Raw genomic sequence first — 16,357 nt, 5'->3', positions numbered from 1 at the left:
ATTGTTGACTTCACTTCTTTGAACTATCGTCTGCCAACAGCCATGCTGGTTCAATCGAGAAAAAAAAACGACATATTTTTGTTTAAAAAACATAATCAAATGGAAACTTCTACTCAATATATTTTACAACTTTTGTATGTCTTGATATGGCGGTGCAAACTTAATGATGAAAGATCAGTCCTTGACATTTTCCATCCATGTCAAAATGTGGCTTTTATCCCTGCTGGCATGGTTAGAAATAATAGAACCGGAATTGAATTGTGGTATAACTACAGCAGGACCTCACTACTCAGCCATGCAATTGCATCCAACAGGATGAGAGTATTGGAACGACTCTTGAAAGGTAGAAAGTTTGTTTTTGGTGTGCAAAAACAGCAATACTTGATTGGTTGGTTTTGACTCTTTATCCTTGGACTGACAAAGCCTTAATAGGTTATTCTTGGTAGGCTAGTTTCACAGGGTGCAACCTAGTTCGTACCCTGAAAAGATCGAGAGAAAAAATTAAAAAAGCCGAAGTCGCTGATCGCAGTTTAATAGCACAAAGCCGAAGTCGCTGATCGGAGTTTCCGCAAACAACTTGAGGGTTAGGGTTAGCAAAAACTGCAGAAAAATATTTGCGAAAACTGCGATCAACGAGGGTTAGGGTTAGAGCATAGATTACTCAATGGTTAGGGTAAGCGGAAGCTGCGGAAACATGTTTGCGGAAACTGCAATCAGCGAGGGTTAGGGTTAGAGCATAGATTACTCTATGGTTAGAGTTAGGGTAAAGGTTAGCGGAAAAATGTTTGCGGAAACTGCTATCAGCGAGGGTTAGAGCATAGATTACTCTAAGGTAAGGGTTAACGGAAGCTGCGATTAACGGAAACTACAGAAAAATGTTTGCGGAAACTGCCATCAGCGAGGGTTAGGGTTAGAGCATAGATTAGTCTATGGTTAGAGTTAGGGTTAGCGGAAAGTGCAGAAAAATGTTTGCGGAAACTGCGATCAGCCAGGGTTAGTCTTAGAGTATAGATTAGTCTATGGTTAGGGTTAGCGGAAACTGCAATCAGCGACTTCGGCTTTCTTTCTCTCGATCTTTTCAGGGGGAAAAGTTTAAAATGTTTGCGGAAACTGCGATCAGCGACTTCCACTTTTTTTTAATTTTTTCTCTCGATCTTTTCAGGGTACAAACTGAGGGTACGAACTAGGTTGCATCCAGTTTCACATACCGTACTTGGAGAGGGTTTTGACGCAGGGCTGGTTACCGAGATTGACAGAGTGAAATTTCCTAATTGTTATAAAAGTGTAATTGCCAACGAGTTATTCCATCCACTAGGTGCCACTAAACGGAGAGCAGTCCTGAAATGCATTGCTCAAGTGCATATCCCAAGAGCCGAACTACCGTCGCTTGATTTTGATTCAAGCGCTTAACCACTAAGCTAACTGGGCAAAACGATGCAGACGAAACAACAGACAAGCAAAACATACACTCATACAATACAGTGCACCAGAAAGCCTCGAAAAAATACAAGGTCATCGGGCCAAGGCCCCTTAGGCATTCAACAATCAGTTTCATTGCTTTCTCGTCCACCTAATAAGATAAATCTTTTACCGCGTGTACTTTAAAAACCTAAACAGGCCTCAAAACTGAAGGCGGCCATCGCGGCCATGGCTGCGATTAACCTACAAAAACCGACATTTTGTCCGCCTGGTCTCGCCCTTCTTTCGGCCGCATTTGTCCGCCATGACGTTCCGAGAAAATTTGTGCAAGCGGCTTTGTGAATAAAGTACTTTGCCACTTACAATCACAAAGGATTAGAAAGCAGTCAAAGTATCCGATAAATCACAATACACCCTGTCTATGCTTGAATTGTTAACATTATTGATTGACCAAGCAGCTGATGTCTGACATCCGCAGGATGCAAGTGACATCACCATACACTTTATTGATGCGATATATTCAGTCTTCGAAATTAGCGTCGGCAAATGGCGCATTAGCGTCGGCTATAAAAATGCCGAGGCTACACAAGCGCTTGTAAGGTTAGGGTTAGACATTCCTCCCAGTCGTTATGACACAGCCATGAATTTGTTCCTTAGTCAACACCCTGATGGATCCATTCTCTATGAAAAAGAAAGAGGCGTGTGGATTGGTATCAAAGCCCAAAAGCCGCAAAACGTGGACGCTTCACTGCGAACGGCAAAAACGTGATGACGCGACAACCTCGTTCTCCGATACAGCATCTGATGATTCCGATTCTGACAGCTAGTTCTTTATCAAACAGACTTTGTGTTATTCGCAGTATCCCAATTGTGCCGAAATTATGTTTGTGTATACGTAAATCGAGGCAATCTTTTCGCAGGGAGCTATTTAATTTGTTACTGATACCTGGTTGAGCAATTGATGTTATTTTATGATAATTCAACGTTGCTAGATGTCGAATTAATGCAAAACAAATGTAACTTTCTTATTGGGCAATGGGCATTGTTGTTACGCAATATAACTCGCCGGGAAAATTAAATCGATTTGTGCTGACTCGAACGTTGAATCAACTCAAAATTAACTTATTTTCCCCCGTGGGTTATTTAACGTGAATTACTATAACCGCGTGCGACGTGCGTATCTTGTAGCTCGCTTTAACGCTACTTTTGGTATTATTAATGATCATTCGCTATCTCCGCTTGCAGCAGATTGCGCATCAACATGGGTTACTTGACAGGGCTCCATGTGATTTTATTACGTTTATGGCATTATTACATCACAACAAATCAAACAGTGCGGCCATGATAGAGTACTCTAGTATATTTTTCGCTTCTGCCGAAGTAAAAATGTGCTAATTTCGAAGACTGTATGTTGATTCGTGTCGAAGTTTCGATGGCCGCCATGTGCTTGTGATTGGCCGCCGAACAGCTTGCTTCAGTCGGACACGTTTGGCCGCCGGAAAAAAAAAAGTTGTTTCGAGGCCTGCTAAATGACAAAAACTTGGTAATTATTGATTGAATTTTTTCAATGCATATAATCATTGATTTGCAGAAATAGTATGTGTATTCCTTCTATACATGTAAAATAATGGAGTATGATGATAGTTATGATAAAACTCAAGATAATACAAAAGTTATGCGGATTATGAGTGGTTTTCAAGACTTTATGTCTAAACAGAAAAATGCACCATCATCATCACAAAGTTTATGCGAACCAGTAAGTAGCATACGGTACTAAGCATAGTTTTGATGTTATTAAAGTGTCGACTGTTCATATATTATATTATACATAGATTTGAGTAGGTGTATAATGCCTCTATTATGAAGTTAGTTTATAAAATCTTTGATTCATGTAAAAATTATTGGAAGTGGCTATTTTTCCATAATCAGGTGTTGCCAGAGTTAGGATTAAAGTTAGGAAGGGTTAAGGTAAGGATTAGAGTTAAGAATAAGATTGAGGTTTTGATCTTCCCAGGACTAAAAAAAAAAATTTCAAAATACAAGTTTTTGTTTTCAACAGCTTTAAATGTTTCTCAAATTAGGGCAGAATTCCTTATCTGGCAACACTATTGAGGCTATTATTACACTATATAGTGTAAATAAAGCCACAGCCAAAATTATTTGTTAGCAAAACCATAAGCCTAGTGTACCATATTTTAGGACGGTAATTTCTAGATGCACTAGTAATTATTTATGGTGAACATTGTTTTGTACTGTTAGAGGTAAATTTTTCATAATAGTATATTGTATTTTTATAATGATTACATTTTCATGTTATTGCATTTGTATTTTACAGCGTTTAAGCAACATACCCTTTCATTGTAGTGGTGATGAAGTGGATGCCAAAGCAATTACAAGCTACACCAAAGATGCCACAACACAAAAACTGTTAAATATTGATTTACAGGTGCTATACTGTAGGAAAGGAACTGTGAAGTTTGCAAAAAGTGTCATGTATACTGTCTCATGAATGCTACTGTTAAATTAATACATACAAAGTTATTTTATTGGGGTCTTGTAGGTTTTAAGCCGCCCGTGATTTTATGACGAGAGAAATAAAGAAGAGACGTCGCCGACCATCGGGTTCTGGCGGCTTAAAACCTACAAGCACCTTAAGATGTATATAACTTATATTTGAATTCTAAAAACGTTTTTACTACCAATAATAACTTGATGTAGTGACTTGAAGGTGTACATAAGTAAGTAAGGCTGCAGGATGTGCTATAGCTACATTTGCCCTGTAGGAACTAAGAATATTTGGTTTGTGCTGTACGGTATCACTATATATATGCAAAGTTTGATACATTGAAAGGTATTCAAATATTGCAGCAATATATACACAATTGACACAATGTGTATGAAGGCCAAAAGATTTTACAGTATCTATACAATACATGCTACATTCCTATCGTATGTTGAGAATTCAAGAACTTTTTCAAGAAGAGTACATATTATATAATTCATTATAATCAAAATTTATTCATTATAACTTTGGGACATCAAGGACGGGGCCGGGGGGTGTTGATCCTAATAATTCATTTTATAATGTTGCATTTTACTGTGTGTTATTATGTTTGTCTGTGTATTCATGGCACACAGTTCTTAAACTTCTGTTTAGCTATTGCCACACACAAGTTCTTACCTATATTTTTGCCAACATTTTGATTTTACATACAATAAGTTTTTGGTAAATAACAGTATCTACTTCTTGCGAAGACAAATTGCATGTTATTTGCATTTCAGGTTAAAATGAAACGTATGGAACTGGATCATGCCTCAGAGAAAAAAGCCCTTCTTCAAGAAAATATTAAATTGCAATCTTTGTACGAAGAACGCAATGTCGAGATGCTTAAACTAAAAGAAAGGTTTGTAAATTGGTTTATGAAAGATTGTTCAATAATCTTATACCTCTGCTTAAAGAAACTGCACTGTTGTGTACTTTATCTTCATTGGTACTTAGTAGAATACCGTATATACTGTACTTTGTAGCATAATGCTAATGCACAAACATGAGTTCTAGAAAATGTCTTCATGTATATATGCTTTGCTTCAAATTTAGATGTGAGTTGATCGGTTTGAAGAACAAACAACTGACTGAACAAAACATAGACATGATTGATCAAGTGAAAATGGCAGAAAAGCAACGGGATGAAGACGTCATGAAATGGGAATCTAATTACCAAGAATTAGAAAAGTTAAAGCAAGAAGTTGAAGAAAGTTGGTTTGAATTAGATAAAAGTAATAGATGCATATGTAAATACTATGGTGGTCCGTGATATGCTGAAGTATTGTACAGCGATATGATATTTTTAATCTGCATACGTTTATTGTTTGTTCTCTTATGCTTTTCTTGTTCTTTTGTGTGATTTGATTTCAATTTGCCAAAGAATTGTTCATAAAAGGAAGAAAATTAAAACGCTATTTCATCAACTTTTTGAAAATAGTAAATTTTGCAGGAATTTACAATGAATTCTCTAATCAGCGATCAATAAACCAAAGCTTGAAAGAAGAAAACGATTCCTTGAAGTTACAACTTAGTGATGTGTCATCCCAGCTAGAGGAAGCCTATGCCAATATGCACCTTTTTAAAGAAAGGTAAATCTTCGCTGAATTACAGTTAACTTTTCAGCAAAAGATTGTGATTTCATAAGGTTTTTAGTTATGAAATAGATTAGGCTGTTGAAGATACTAGTCGATTTACTTGACCTGTTTTTAAAATGCAATTTCAAATTCATTGGAAATTTTTCTGTTTTAATTTTAACACCCAAATACTTTTGTCTCATTTTGTGCTTGAAACAAAAGCAAAATATTCCAAATCTTATTACGCAGAAAATGCTATCAAACTCAACGTACATGACTTTGTTCTTCGAAAATTTACTCAGCATTGGGGCTTTGGGCTGTTAAAAGTGTCTATCGAAAATAAAGTTATTTTGATCCACAAAATGCTCTTTTGGTTTTATTTCGATTTCAGCTTTGTAATTAATGCACTTTGTTTATTTCAAATAGAATCTGTTTGAAACATTCTTAATTTAAAAGTACATAGAATGGCACAACTCGCATGTTATGTGAAGGTTTGCTAATCATTAAACCGCAGAGCTGTGAAGAGAAGCAAAACCTTCTAAAACAAGATTTTACGTCCGATCAAAAGTAGTTTCGTTTCATTTCGATGAAAGTTTTGTTTGAAAAGAAGTTTTGTTTCAGAGCCGATGCGTCGCACGCAGCAATGCAAGAATTGTCACTCACAGAGTCAGAATTGATGAGAGCAAAACAGCAAGTCCACGAACTGTCTGAGAGGGTTGACCAAGCAGAAGAAGCTGAAAGAACTATGAAGGTAATTAGCACTTTTTTCTTTGCTACATCTGAGAACAAGGTCGTGTCAAAAATAATACTTGTTGTGTGTACGTTTTACAGTATAATTTCTCTTTTTCTAGTGTTTTAAGGAAGACATGAATGATTACAGAGTACTGAAGAAGGAGTACCTGAAATTGTCAGAAATGAACGCAATCCTTAAGTGAGCACTAAATTTTGACATAAAAATGATATAGATTTGAAAAGTTGTGTTCAACGATTCTCCCTAAACCTTCAGACTGCAAATTAACGTAATGCCAAGAACGTTGGTTGAAGTTTTTTTTTGTTCTTTTTTTTTGTCACTGACATTATACCTACGGTATGTTCAATATGACGTGACCGCTGTTAACTAAGTTTAAGAAAGAGAGAAAGCATCTTGTCATGAGTCACTCACACAACACTTGACATAAGCGATATTCATCAAGTTTCTATACGGTATGCATTGCAACTCATTCAAGGGAGTGCAATTTATTTTATGTTGCTTTAAGTCTAAAAAACGTCTTTTTAGTTGAAAAATCCACATCAACTTCTGTCTATTTTGAATTTCAATATTAACTTGTTTTATTTCCTGTCATAAGTTCATTGATTGTTTTGTAACATTTTTGCTACTTGCTACAGTAAGTCCTTGAAACTGTTTTCAGAGAAAAGCAGGACAACAGCATGTTGCTTGGTGAAAAACTCAAATCTGCCGAAGCAAGGTTAAGCAGGGCAGAAGAAAACTGCTCGCAAGTGTATAGGTTGGAAGCCATCAACGAATCACTTTCCTCAAAGCTCAAGCACGTTGAGAGCCAACAGGCAAACCCTTCCGATGCAAAGAACCTCCAACAAGTGAGAGCTTTTTCGATTTCGTTTAAACCATTTCTCAAAGAGCTCACAAAAAAGCTTGTGATGGGCGAACAGTAACACCACAGACAACAAAATCTATCATTCTTACATTGATTCAACGGAATGGTCCGTTTCGGTGAGTCCGATCCCTGTTCGGTGATTTTTTTTTAAATTATCGGGTACCGTAACCTAATTATCATTGCCGTTTTAGGGTTAGAGGTTAGAAACTCACCGAATAGTAGCAGATCCTTGATTCAACGTCTGCAGAGCTAACGTCTGAGCTGACCTTGAATCAATGAAAAAATGATAGATTTTGCTGTCTAGTGACAGTAGTTCTAGAAAAAATCTTCCAACGTTGCGCGTGAGACTAAAAGTCTTTCCATATTGGAGGCTATCTAGGGCTATGTTTTGCCAATGGGATTGGGCCACTAGACTTTGTTAAGAGTGTTTTTGTCAGCTATTTCAGTGCCGTACGTTTGAATCGTCTGCACATGTAAAATATCTTTGCTTCTACCCAAAAAGCTTTTCTCAAGCTGTTCAAAGTTGTTTCTACAATGATCTTTCTATCTATCATAGCAGGATTTCAATTTGTATGAATTTTGTTCTGGCTAGGTGTGTGAGCTGAACAACCTCATCAAGCTTATCCAAGAGAAAAACTCCAGCCTGGAATCCGACAACAGCGTCACACACGAAAAGTATATGGCAGAGAAAGAAGTGGTTGCGCAACTGCGGCTTAAGGTAGGTCTTAATCTGTAGATGCTTATGCAGTTGTACACTTAGATATGATAGACTATAATTATTATACAATATACATACATAATATACAATGAAAACTATTAATACTACAAAAAGTGCTCAATGCCAAGCAAAAAGCAAAGCAGGGCGAATTAAATGAAATATAGTTATTACTATCTAAACCCTTTTATTTTTTATCTTTTAGGTGAAACAGGCTGTCAAGGGTTTAGATAGTAATAACTACATAATATACATGTTTAAACTTTGATTTCAAAAAGCTGTTAGGGGTAAATTAATCTTAAGTCAGCAAGAAGCACATGAGAGTGGAAAGATTGAACATCTGTTGTGACACTACGCTGAAACGTCATTTTGATTTAAGTTTCTCTCATATGAGACCTCAGTCCAACCCTACGGTCTGACTGCCCACTACCCGCTTTTACAGGATTCGGTAATCCAGTTTGCAAAGACTTTTGGTTTTTCTACGTTTTTTTTCCATGGCTCAACAATCAACATTAGTTTTGACGCAAATGCAACGGGTTAACACTACGTACCGTACGCTATGCAATGTATGCATACTGCACAGTGTAAATTTATACACTTTTACTTCTCTTTTTTTTGAAAATTTGTGTTTGAACGGTCGGTCCTAATCCGGACTTGTTGAATCAAGCTGATGGTATATCATTTTTTTCTCTCTTGCTAACACTTTTTGATACTCTGTTTTTTTTGCAGTAGTTTTGAGTTTAGGACAAACATAAAAACAGTAATTACCTTATCATATACTCTATGCGTAGTGGTTGAAAGAATAAATACTTTTAATACTACAAAAAGTGCTCAATGCCAAGCAAAAAAACAAGCAGAGCGAATTAAATCAAATATAGTTACTACTCTCTAAAAACCTCTACAGCCTGTTTCACCCTAAAAGGGGGATCATCAGAAGGTCCTTATTCAAATAGAATTAAAAATCTATCAAATTCTATTTGAATAAGGACCTTCTGATGATCCCCTATTTAGAGACAGTAACTTTATTTGATGCGTAGTTGTTTATATACATTACTTTTACACCGCAGTTTCACACTGTAACTTCTTTTTATTTAACAGATAGCAAAGCAGCAAGAAATCGCTGCGTTTGCGAACGCTCAGTTATTGCGCTTGAAAAAGCGAGCTTCCCTATTGTCTCGTGAACGCGACTCCATCCGGGAAATTTTACAAGTGAGCCAATTACAACTTCTTGTTTTAAGAAGAGTTTTTTTATGTATCACAAGTAGACTATATAAAACTAGGTGACAGCACAAGGCTTAACAATAGTTGACTCATCCACAAAGTATTAATCAAATGCAATCCGCTTTCACGGTGTGGTTGCTTCAAAATAATAAAGAAAAAAACTTTGATAAATAAAAACATAACTCACCTTGCGCGTTATTCTTTCAGTCATATGACGCCGAACTAACGATGACGTCACACACGACCCAGCTCAGCAAGAGATTGGCGAACGAGGAAGAAGCGAACGCGAAACTTCACAACCGCATCGAGCAACTCGAAAACGAACTTCAGGTTCGCATGGACATTTAATGGTAGAATACGATTGAAGCTAATTTCTTACTTGTTTCAGCTTCCCGGTGTTGCGGAGAATTATAAGTTGGTTGGTTTGAATCATTATAAGAACACATAAACTAGGATACCGTCGAATGATTGAAGAACTAAAATTATCAATTAAAATCATCAGTGCTTTATTCAGTGCGGAGGTCCTGTTTTTGAAGGTTTTTTGCCAGTCATCTCAAAATTGTGAATGTTGTGTGCTGTTGTTTGGCTCTGCTGACCAAACTTCATTTGCAGAAGAACACCGAGGAATGCATGCGTCTACGACTGGTTGCCAAGCAACTGGAAGGCAAGGTCAGAGGTGAAACTACTGGCTCTTTCTATCAGTCATTGACTGTTCCTGCTTCGACAGAGGTCAACAACTTGAAAGATAAGGTAAAACAGTTTTATAATTTCAAATTGAGTCTCGATAATGTTTCATGTATTATCACTTTTTTGTCTTATTGTTAATTTTGTCAAACGCAATAAGTTTTAGAACGAAATGACGTTTTACGTTTATACAAAGAAATGACGTTTGACGTTTATACGAAGAAATGACGTTTTTACGCAAAGCAGCGCATCTTTGCCAGCTCTATTTTATCATCATCTAAGTGCAGCTTTTATCTATTAGAGGGGGCTGGTTCTTTCCTTACAGCGATTGTCTTTTGCCACTTTTCTCCATCTCATTCTGCCTATCACAACTTCCTCCTTCAGTTCGACCTTGTCTGCCATATCAGCCACTTGCTTTTTCACGTTACTCCATATTTTTATTGCAAAGCTTTTCTTTTCCAAAAGTTGTTTTACTTTCATGTCGCAGGTCGCAAGCTATGAAAAAGAGCGAACAGAACTGCTTGATAAGATTGGCAACTTAGAAGCCTGGATTGAGCAAAGAAAAATCAAAGGAGATTATAACCCGGAGAATACAAAGGTGAATATTGTATCACCCACTTGTTTCTGCACTCAATAGCAGGGTTGCCAGGTCCATTTATGGAAAAATGCCAAACCACTGGTCAAAAAATGCCAAGTAGGCAAAACGCTGCAAAATGGAAGGTTTCTTCATTAATAAGCAATGGATTCGGTAAAAAATGGAAAAACTGCAACAAAGCTCAGCCTACACTTGCTGCTATTGCACAACCTAGCTATCTTCATTCTTGAGAGTACCGTATTCTTCAGAAAAAAGAAACGTAAAAAAATGCCAACCTGGCATCCCTGCTCAATAATCAACAGCAATCGCATTCAAACGCAGTATTTTGCTACAAGAACTCTGACTTGTGTGAATGAACAAACTACGTTTATAGAAAGACCAATAGCCATTTGCTGATAGATTAACAATATCTTTGTGTAGCTACTAGCTATACGTCAACAGTGATGTTTTTGTTATTGTTTTGCTATCTTAAACTCGCCAGGTAATCCACTTTGCGATGAATCCAGCTGATTTAGCACATCAGAAGTCCAAGCAAGATTTGGATAATTTGAAAGAAGAAAATGCCAAGTTGAAGAAAAAAATAGTGGAATTACAAGAAGGCCACGAAGTGTCGATTTCAGAAAGTAAAATTCCTTGCAATAATTATAACCAGTGGTGGGATTTAATCATTTCGCTCAAACCTCTTTCTAAGAAGTTCACAAAAGCGGTTCCTGGCCAACTTTTTGTAGTGGACCTAATTTTATCACCTTATCGAAGATTGCCACATAGGCTAATTTTAGTTAAAGCTAACCGGTTGCTAACTACATTGATTTCCACCACTGATTATAACATTTCTTTAGTACGTTATTAAAGCATAAACTTTCAAAAAATTGTGAACACAATTCCGTTTTCGTTTACTTTGGAGTCTGGATGAACCGTCCCTTTTTACTTTGACAATTTGAAAACTTTGTGTTTAGTGCAAATATAGTTTGAACATATCCAGAGCATTTTTTAGTTCGATCTCATGCCTTCTTTATGTGGAAGCTAATGAAAAGTTTATTTTCAGTTGAAGTCCCACAAAACATTAAAGATCAGCTGTCCATGGCGGAATTACGTAACCAAAGGCTGAAGGAAATCTTCAGCAAAAAAATTCAAGAGTTTCGCCAGGTAAAGATCTTTTTCCTCTTTCTCACTCTAGTTAAAAAAAAACTGTTCCTCATTCAAAAACATCAAGGACTGTGTGCAGCTATTTCTCTACTTTTGTCTTTCGACTTTAGTCACTGTATTTGAGGTTTCATCTTCATCCACTCGGGCGTGCGTGGACAAAAAAACTTTAAGGTTAAGGTGCAAGTAGTTTATAGCCGGATGCCCTTCCTGGCGCCAACCAAGCATGCCATTGGAAATTGTAGACACTCTTCCGACTAAAGACTGCTTGGAGCGCCCACTTGTTTGTATCTAGGCTTGCCACGAGTAGGCTCTGAGACGATCTTGTTGTTAGACAACCTAGGATTGGGAGGCCAATGAACAGACTTGCGCATAACCTGCTGAAGAGTACTACCCCTCCAGAACCTTAGAGTATAGATCCACAGTAAAATTCGCCTAATTAAAGAAGTGACAAATTAGGCGAACTGACGAATTATGCAAACAGATCAAAACTAAAACGATTTCTGCCGAAATCGACAAAAATTTGACAAATAAAGCGAACTGACGAATTCTACTGGACATGTAATATCCCAGCCAGCAAGCCCATATGGGCCCCACATGGGGACCCATATGGGCTGATGTACGGGCCCCGTGTGAGCTGCCCATATGGGACCCATACACATTGTGTCCGCGGGCATCACATTGCCCCCATATAGGCTGCCCATATTCATTGATGGGTTTCATGTGGGTTGCTCACACTCAACCCACAAATCTAATATGGGCTGCCCATATGTAACCCATAAATCTAATACAGGCTGCCCATATGTATATCAGGTATATATATAACTGTAGACAGATGCCAAAGTGCTCAAACTGCAAGCAGTGAACTTTGCGCAATGCATAGCAAGGTGCCCCCAGTAAAGTGCTCAATCGGCGTAAGCCAAGAGCGTCAACAACTGCAGACAGTGCACACCGTTTAGTTATACAGTGGAATGGCCATGAAGGTATATACCTCCATGTGACATTTTCCTATTTGTGGTACGTAAGCACCAAAAATAGTACTACTGCCAACCTTGCCAAAGTGCTCCAACTGCAAGCAGTGAGCTTTGCGCAATGCATAGCAAGGTGCCCCCAGTAATTTTGCTTGTTCAATTTCATTTTGTGTTTGTTTAAAAGATCAATAAAAGTCGTTTGAGACAACTAAAAAATCTCAAAGTCTAGACAAATGCTGATCGAGGTGTTTATCATATTAGTATGGGTTGCCCACAAACCTTTGAATCACTGTGTGGGTAGCCCATGGTCTGCCGATAAAAAATGTGGGTAGCCCATGGTCTGCCCATAAAAAATGTGGGCAGTCCATGGTCTGCCCATTAAAAATGTGGGCAGCCCATGGTCTGCCCATGAAAAATGTGGGTAGCCCATAAAAAATGTGGGCAGCCCATGGTCTGCCCATAAAAAATGTGTGCAGCCCATGGTCTGCCCATGAAAAATGTGGGTAGCCCATGGTCTGCCCATAAAAAATGTGGGCAGCCCATGGTCTGCCCATAAAAAATGTGAGCAGCCCATGTTCTGCCCATAAAAAATGTGGGCAGCCCATGGTCTGCCCATAAACAAAGTGGGCAGCCCATGGTCTGCCCATAAACAAAGTGGGAAGCCCATCAATATTTCATGCTTAGCCCATGATCAATAATTTTATGTGGCTAAATTTATTAAAATGCCTTTATATGATCACGCATTTGAAGATTGGAAGTTTTATATTCCACCTTGTCATTTAGCAACACATTCTGCAAGAAAGCCCATATTGGGCACATATGGCAAAAACACAAAAACCCACATAGAACTGTCATAAGTTTAACAACATATTATCTGTTGCTGCTAACCATTTACAATTTCCAGGCTTGTTATTCCTTGACTGGTTTTCGCATTGATGCATCCTCTGATTCAAAATTCAAGCTTGTATCAATGTACGCAGATAGCCAGTCGGATTATCTCTTATTCGAGGTAATTAGTATAAAATGTAGTCTATCCTCTCAAACAACATTGTTATTTGATGAAAACCATGATTGATTGTAAAAATGTTTTATTTTTGGACTGAGAAAGCTTTTTGCAAGCTTAATTCTGGCAGCTTCGCATACTTTTGGATATTTTAACCACTGACGCAGGCTCGGTTACTGAGATTGACAGAGTGAAGTTTGCGCTTGTTGAAGTGTTGTTGTCTGCGAACCATTCCATACACTAGTTGTCGCTGAAAAGAGCGTTGAAACTTTTGATAGACGAATTTGCTGCCTCCTTTTTATTTAGTAGAAAGTGTCGGTTATTAATTTACTTAATATGGTTGCAATTTCGTTGTATCTACTATATGTACATTGTACATTCAATTGATTGTATTGTACTTTTTCTTTCAGATGACACCAGATGGTGAAATGCAGTTGTTAGAGACGGAATATTCTAGATCACTACAGGAGCTCATATCTTTGCACTTGCATCATCAAAATAGCATTCCTATGTTTCTAAGCGCCATTTCAGTCAATCTCTTTAGTCAACAGACTATGTTAGGAGATTAACTTTTAAGCTTATGGTTTGTGTAATTTGAGACATGCTGGTAGACCGCCAAGAAGGCAGCGCAATATCTGAGTTTTTGATGCTTTTTATCTGCTTCACGGTGGCGGCTTTGGTCACTATTCAGAGCAGGTTGCAGAATCACTTTTGATTTTTAAGGACTGTGTCTCTCCTCCTATGTGATTTTCTCTCCTCCATCTTCATCTCTCCTCCTATGTGATTTTGCATCATCAATGCTACTTATGGCTTCTCAACGCACCGACCGGACACGTCACAGCAGCGTTGTGTTAAAGTGAAGATTTAGTTAATTCAAGTTAATTCTTGGATCAGCAAAATGAACAATCTTTACTCGTGATCTAGCCTAGGAGTGTATATTTATTGCAATACTGACTAAAAACTATAGACAAATATTTCGTCTCGCTAGTTGTTATAGGTTCGAAACAATTACGAACCACAAAAGATTTGCTGAAGCTGAAAACCGCATAAATTCGACAATGTATTTGTTTGACGAATTACCTATTTCATGCTTGAAACACAATGGAAGAAGTAAAAGCAACTTCGTTTCGACGCATATCTCCTTCGTCTTGATCCCGTTTTATTTTTCACATTTAGTGAAGGAATTTGTTTCATTTTGCACTGCTTTTTATACAATAAAATCTTTGACCAAATAAGAAACCTTTGTAACACCCCACAGAGGATTTTCCATACAAAAACAGACAGATGATGAAAATTCGTTCAGAAGATTATTACTTTAGGTATTGAATCCAAGAACTCTTTATGCAGTGCTTAAAAGATTTTGTCAAATTGATTCTAGTTTCTCATCTTCTCGTCGTTTAGACGGGCTGCAATCTAAAGCAGTAGTTCTCAACCATTTTGTCTTGACCGGATCCTTTTTGGTTCCATTAAAGCAGTCGAAGATCCCCAAAAAAAGTTTTTTCTGAAATTTTAGCATATCGCGTCTCGTAACGGAAACAAATGTTTCATAATTTCGAAGCGATACACGGAGAAGAAGTTGCGAAACTCGTGACGCACTTATGACGATCAATGACATTGACGAAGTTACAGTAGGCTATGCTACCAGGTATATGTTGGCACACTAGATCAAAAACCAATGATTTATAATATAATTTATATGCTGATTTAATGTTTTTCTACTTATTTTATCAAAAATTAATAAAATAAGTTATTTGCAACCTTTACAAACAATTTATCACTTTTTTCATATACCGTAATCAATATCTCGTTGTAATCACTGCCAAGGCAAAACTGTAGGCCTAAGTCCTGATAGACTACTGATTAACGTTTGCATTTCTAAGTTAAGCATTGATCAACAATCTGTTTTCTCATAATTAAGTTGAGCAAAGCCGACAGTAGCCTATTACATAGCCTTGTAAAAAGATTTAACTCTTGTATGAATTTTTTAGTTAGGAAACCAACTGTTTGTGCGATATCCCTTAAAATTTCAAACGACACACAATTTGAGAATTTTTGTACGTAATAGCCTACACAAATAACGCACAACCAATATTTAACTGTTATTTATCAATCATTCCGAAAAGTCTTGAAGTTTTTAAGGAGCCCCTGGAAACCCCCGGTGAGTAGGCCTACCGCTGATCTAAAACTTCAACGTCCGTTTGACATGGGCTACGCATCAGAACTCATCTTTTGTTTTTATCGCGATATAAGCAGAAATCTTTAAATCACCAGACAAGGCACTTATAGCCGCTCTTCCACAGGGGTTCCGCAGCGTTAGCCTAATTAACAACAAATCCCATAGGCAGGATATCTCTGACTATAGAGACACTGTAAGTAGCGAAAGTGGCTAAATTTGATGAAATAAATACATCTTCTTTCAATAAACTTTCCTACAGCTTTTCAATAGCTTATAGCCTAAGTCGGTTGCATATAGCGTACGGTACAAAAAGTATGATCTTTATAATATAGTGTACAAAAATATTTCAGAAAGCATAAGACCCCTGGAGTAACCAGTCTTAGTTTACGGTACTTTATAAAAGTAAATATTGTGACATATAAACACATTTAGGTGTTAGTTTTCAATTGATTGAATAATTGTGGTAGGCCGACTAAAAGTTTAAAAACCACTGTTATGCATTGACTTTTCCGTTTTCCTGAACTACAAAATAAGATTAAACTACAGATTATGTTGTTCAAATTGACAAACACTAACAACGGATAGAGTTTCAATTGATAAATCTTGTCGTGGACCATTCTTTCCAACTGATGGCCAGTCAAATTTCAATCTGAAGCAGTAGGCCTCCAGCAGTTTCCAACATGTTTTACTTATGGACC

At 37.4% G+C, this 16,357-nt stretch overlaps 1 protein-coding gene across 1 annotated transcript; it reads left to right on the top strand.

Moving 5' to 3' along the window:
* The first annotated feature begins 3,018 nt into the window (after positions 1-3,018).
* LOC145765168 (mitotic spindle assembly checkpoint protein MAD1-like) lies at positions 3,019-14,714 on the top strand. Its single transcript, XM_082576943.1, has 17 exons — positions 3,019-3,175; positions 3,755-3,865; positions 4,702-4,823; positions 5,018-5,175; positions 5,415-5,553; positions 6,160-6,289; positions 6,390-6,469; positions 6,948-7,134; positions 7,744-7,869; positions 8,965-9,075; positions 9,295-9,417; positions 9,700-9,837; positions 10,259-10,369; positions 10,848-10,989; positions 11,412-11,512; positions 13,385-13,489; positions 13,894-14,714. The coding sequence occupies exons 1-17, from the start codon at positions 3,047-3,049 to the stop codon at positions 14,050-14,052; spliced, it is 2,172 nt and encodes a 723-aa protein (XP_082433069.1). The 5' UTR covers positions 3,019-3,046; the 3' UTR covers positions 14,053-14,714.
* Positions 14,715-16,357: the final 1,643 nt, after the last annotated feature.

The sequence above is a fragment of the Aplidium turbinatum genome, chromosome 2, assembly GCF_918807975.1.
Source record: "Aplidium turbinatum chromosome 2, kaAplTurb1.1, whole genome shotgun sequence".
In the NCBI taxonomy this organism is placed as follows: Eukaryota; Metazoa; Chordata; class Ascidiacea; order Aplousobranchia; family Polyclinidae; genus Aplidium; species Aplidium turbinatum.
The sequence above is the reverse complement of the archived record's forward strand: the minus strand, read 5'-3'. Positions and strand labels throughout refer to the sequence as shown.